Raw genomic sequence first — 5455 nt, forward strand, 5'->3', positions numbered from 1 at the left:
GAAACCAACAAGTGTGCACTTTATAATCCAGCCTGGTTCCAGTTGTTGACCAGTAGTTACAGGTAAAGTAGTGGGTTGTCGCAGTGGAAGTACTGGGCAGTTAGACAGTAAGCAGAGGCAAGTGTTAACTTAATGGCCGGGTTACTTAAAAGGTGAATTACTATGTGGGGTCTCTGTGTGTTTAGAAAAATAACGTTTTTTTTTTTACATCTGCAAGTCTTATCATTATTGCGTGAAACACATACTCATCAATACATTACAGTGTTTAGGTTCATTATTGGTCTACTTTATTCACAATACTGATTGTTAAGAGGAAGTGGCACATTTACAGCAAAAGCATATTTCCAGGAAAATTACACTGTTTTGATAAGTTCATGGTAATGTCGCACGGCAGAAGTATTGGTTTTAGTTAGTTTTAATCCTGCATGGTTTTATATTTTGTGTGATTGTTTTTACTGTTTTTAGTTTATTTAAAGCATGGTTTTAGTATGTTTTAGTTACTTCCTGCCGAGACGGTCTTTATGTTGATAACCTGCACCTGTGCAGAACCTGACTACCCCCAGAGACGCCCAATGATCCGAGAGAACAGTGTGCGTCGGTGGCCAATCAGATGACGGAGGGAACGATTTTACCTGTGGCACACCTGAAAGGGAGCAGAACGCTGGAAGGAGGAGGACGGGTCACACGTGTACACAGGACAACGGAGGAGCAGCCGAGCACAGTGGATCAGGAGCAGCCGAGCACAGTGGATCAGGAGCACCCGAGCACAGCGGAACAGACAGCACCCGAGCACAGCGGACCAGACAGCACCCGAGCACAGAGGAACAGACAGCACCCGAGCACAGCGGACCAGACAGCACCCGAGCACAGCGGACCAGACAGCCGCTAAACACCGCCAAGCACAGCCGAGCACCGCCGGGCACAGCCGAGCACCGCCGAGTACTGCAGACCAGTCAGTCCCCGAACCTGGCGGAGCAGCTGAGCATAGCGGGGCAGAGTCGAACTGAGAAGGAAAGTCCAGAGTGTTACGACGCCTCCTTACAGCAGCGGCAGAGTGAGGAACTCTGCCTGCCGCATAAGTATCCTTCATCGTAGTAGCACTCTGGCTTAAGAGGAAGAGCTCATTTTGGCTGAATAGTGTTGTGCACCCCCACTGCCGCTGTGTTTCCTTTTAATTACAGGGGTTTTAGGCTGAAGTTCTGTCCGCCACTGGAGGTGTGAAGGAGCGGAAGGGCCTCAACTGTCAGCCGGCGTCGTAGTCCTTTTTAATAGACTTTGCCTCCTTTGATGATAGTCATCTGCTCCACTTGTGTTTTACAAAAACGACTACTTTTAATAAAAAGAGATCTGGTTTTAACAGCATTTTTATTGTCATCTCATCGGTTTAACTTGCTGCTCACCACTTGATTTTAAAGGACCAGTTCAGAATTTTAAAATAATTTTAATCTCAACCTATTTTACCACCATTACATACTGCAGTTTTTGGCGTTGCCGGCAGGATCAAGTTTGTGAGCTCTTGTTCTACCAAGGAGTGTACAATGATGATGCCTGTGTATCCTGGTGCCCCCTGGCTGCCCAAGTTTAAAGGGCCAGGTGATGATTTAAAATACAATGATTGGAAGGAACAAATGCAAGGGCTCCTTGGCTCTCAGGACTTACCAGAAATCAGGAAGGTTGATATTGTGTTGGGATCGTTAGCAGGTGAGGCTAAGCGGCAGGTTAGTGTTTTAGAGGAAAATGAGAGGGACCAAGTACGCAAAATTTTTGCTTATCTGGATTCTCTTTATGGAGATAGAACTCCAATTCCAGTGTTGAGATCACAGTTTTTTAGCTGCACACAAAAAATGGGTGAAACAGTGCCCTCTTTCATGTTAAGGTTGCGGGAATTGTATTGCAGATTGCGGCGGCACAGCCCAGATGACGCCCCCTCTGATGCATTGCTACGGGACCAGCTGCTGCTAGGACTGCGCGAAGGTCCTCTGGCTCAAGCCCTAAAGGTTTATGCCCGCCGAAACCCAGATGAAACCTTTGCAACCATACGCCAAGAGGCTTTATTGCTAGAAGCTGAACATGGGAACCAGGAACCAGAGGTAACATGCTCAGCTGTGAATAATCCTCATGTTTTACCTAATCCACCCCAGGGGTCCAGTTGGAAAGAGACACTGAAACGAGAAATCATGGAAGATGTGAAATCACAGCTGCAAGGTCTCACACAGGAATTGATGAGAGAAATCAAACCCCTCCTTCAACCAGCTGTTGCACCACCGCCCCCAGCACAATTAAGGAGGGAACGACAGCAAAGATTTTCAACAGCTAATGACTGGGATGAACAAGGTAGGCCCATCTGTCGCCAGTGTAGACAAGCAGGACACATTGCCAGATTTTGCAGGAGAACAGTCGCCTCCCAGCCGTCTTTAAACTAGCCGTCCCTGCTACTGAGGTCCGAGGGGCAGGGGTTGTTAGTTCACCACAGGGAATGAGGGCCACTGATGCATTCATAGGGCAATGTCCAACAATTGGAGTCACCATAGAAGAAGTTGAACTGCCAGGGCTGCTAGATACAGGGTCCCAGGTTACATTAATGCAACAAAGTCTCTTTGAGAAGCATTTCACTCAGGCAAAGCTTGGGAGGGCCCCTGTAGTTTTTAAATTACGGGCAGCAAATGGACTTGAGATCCCTTACACTAGCTATGCGGTGTTGGATCTTGAAGTAGAGGGTATTAAGATACCTGGAAGGGGTGTTGTGATAGTAAAAGATGAACACTGCACTCACCCGCTTATTATTGGCATGAATGTGGTGACGGCCTGTTGGGATGCTCTTTTTAAATGCCGTGGAAAGTTTCCTGTCTCTACACCACAGATGAATCATCAGAGGGCCTGGAAGGATGCATTTGCAACATGCCAACGTGTGGAGGCCACCATGGCAGAAGATGGGCTGCTGGGATATGTTCGTCCTGCTAGCCGACGCAGCATCCAGATTCCCCCCAAAAGTGAGGTGCTAGTGTGGGGTCGGGCTCGAATGGGCCCTGGGGGAAGAGACTACTGTGTCCTGCTGGAGGCTCTGCCTGAGGCTCGTGATGTGGGAGTGGCTAGGACACTGGCAGTGGTGAGGAAAGGCAGAGTGCCTGTGCGTGTCTGTAACCCACATCCATACAGTATGTCCATAGGTCGTTTCCAGAAGCTTGGAAAACTGTACCATGTGGATGAAGCTGATGTACATGGACCACGGGACCTGAGTCTCTCCCTGGATGATGACTGTGTGGTTGAAGTAGCTGTGGTGGATACAACCGCTGGCCAGGAAAAGCAGGAATTACCAAAAGAGTTGAGCGAGTTGACTAACAGATCTGATCTGTCCAAGCAACAGCAGGAGGAGCTACGCACCCTGCTGCTAAAATGGAGTGGGGTATTTGCACGACATGATGAGGATTTTGGCCGGACAGACCTGGTACAGCACCAAATCCATACTGGCGACGCTGCACCTGTTAGGGAGAGGTATCGACCCCTTCCGCCATCCATGTACAAAGAAATGAAAACTCTGCTTGCAGGTATGCTTGAGAAAGGGGTAATCAGAGAGAGCTGCAGTCCATGGGCTGCACCCATAGTCTTGGTAAGGAAGAAGGATGGCAGCTGGAGATTTTGTGTTGACTACAGGAAGTTGAATGCTGTTACACACAAGGATGCCTTTCCTCTACCTAGGATTGAGGAGACCCTTACCAGCCTGACCAGAGCAGAGTGGTTTTCTACCCTTGACCTGGCCAGCGGCTACTGGCAGGTTGAGATGGACCCCAAGCACCAGGAGAAAACGGCATTTACCACACCCCTAGGACTGTTTGAGTTTGAGCGCATGCCCTTTGGGCTCTGTAATGCCCCAGCAACATTCCAACGGCTCATGCAGCAGTGCTTGAGTGGACAGCTGGCAGAGTCATTGCTCGTATACTTGGACGACATTATCATCTACTCACCTGATTTTTCTTCTCACCTGCAGCATCTGGATGAACTCTTCCAAAAGTTGTGGCGGCATGGTTTGAAGCTGCGCTTGGACAAGTGTAAGCTCCTCCAGCATGAGGTGAAATTCTTGGGGCATGTGGTGGATCCAGATGGGGTAAGACCTGACCCAGATAAGATCTCGGCCGTGTTGGACTGGCCCATCCCTAGTACCATAAGGCAGGTACAAGCCTTTCTAGGACTGGCAGGGTACTATAGACGATTTGTGTCTGGGTTCGCCAAAGTTGCACGCCCTTTAAATCAACTACTAACAGGTATTCCAGCTGATAAGAGGTCAGAAGCTCGTCAAGTGCAGTGGACCTCTGAGTGCCAGGAGTCTTTCGATGCACTAAAAAAGGCTTTAACTGAAGCACCTGTTTTGGCATTTGCTAACTACTCCCTGCCTTTTATTGTCTATACAGATGCTAGCAACCAGGGGTTGGGAGCAGTCCTGGCACAAGTTCAAGATGGGCGAGAGCGTGTAATAGCATATGCCAGCCGAAGCCTGCATCCAACCGAACGAAATGATGCTAACTATAGCTCGTTCAAGCTGGAGCTTCTAGCTCTTAAGTGGGCAGTGACGGAGAAATTCAAGGATTATCTGACAGGAGCTAGGTTTACAGTCTTTACTGATAACAATCCTGTTGCGCACCTCCAGACAGCTCGCTTGGGTGCAGTGGAACAGCGCTGGGTTTCCCAGCTTGCATCATTTGACTATGTCATTCAGTACCGCTCGGGTAGAAGTAACGTAAATGCTGATGCACTGTCCAGGCGTCCAGCTTCCTCCATACCAGCTGAAGCCCCTGATGGAGGCAGTGAGCTCATAAAGGCCCCCACCATTGCAGCTGTTGAACTTGCCCCAGAGGGAGGAAATGAAGACTTGGCCAGCCACGATTGGGAGGAGGCACAAGCACATGACCAGGATATTCAAGTAGTCAAAAAGTATGTGGAGACACGAGTGATGCCCGAGGGACCAGAGCGCCAAGTGTTATCCCACAGAGCAAAGAGACTGATGCGACAGTGGAAGAAGCTTGAGGTTAAGGGTAATTTGTTATGCCGCAAAGTGATTGATCAGCATACTCATGAAGTTCACCTCCAGATTGTGTGTCCAAGAACCAGGTGCGAAGAGGTCTGGAGGAGAATCCATGAAGCCGCTGCCCATGCTGGAGTGGACAGGACCCTGGCCCGGCTGCGCTTGAGGTTCTACTGGCCTGACATGGAGAGGGAGGTACGTCAGTTCCATCAGGGTTGTGTCGCCTGCAGCCTGCGAAAGGAAAGAGTATAACCTAGGGCCCCACTAAACCCTATCTCGGTGTCGTACCCCCTCGAGGTAATAGGCCTAGATTTCCTTTCTTTAGGCAGACCCACAGATGCCTACCAAAACATCCTTGTTGCCACAGATTTATTTACCCGTTTTGCTTGGGCCATTCCCACCCGTGACCAAACAGCACAGACCACAGTAAAGGCTTTG

At 49.3% G+C, this 5455-nt stretch overlaps 1 protein-coding gene across 1 annotated transcript in view; it reads left to right on the forward strand.

Moving 5' to 3' along the window:
- The first annotated feature begins 380 nt into the window (after window positions 1-380).
- LOC141795198 (uncharacterized) overlaps window positions 381-5455 on the forward strand; it is a 7063-nt gene continuing 1988 nt past the window's right edge. Inside the window, exons 1-4 of the mRNA XM_074676005.1 lie at window positions 381-396; window positions 611-1079; window positions 1898-2090; window positions 2861-5212. Of these exons, the coding sequence (XP_074532106.1) occupies window positions 381-396; window positions 611-1079; window positions 1898-2090; window positions 2861-5212 (3030 nt within the window). The remainder of the gene's footprint in view (window positions 397-610; window positions 1080-1897; window positions 2091-2860; window positions 5213-5455) is intronic.

This window comes from Halichoeres trimaculatus, unplaced genomic scaffold (assembly GCF_033239565.1).
Source record: "Halichoeres trimaculatus isolate MK-OKI-2021-1 unplaced genomic scaffold, fHalTri1.1 fHalTri1_scaffold_8, whole genome shotgun sequence".
Taxonomy (NCBI): Eukaryota; Metazoa; Chordata; class Actinopteri; order Labriformes; family Labridae; genus Halichoeres; species Halichoeres trimaculatus.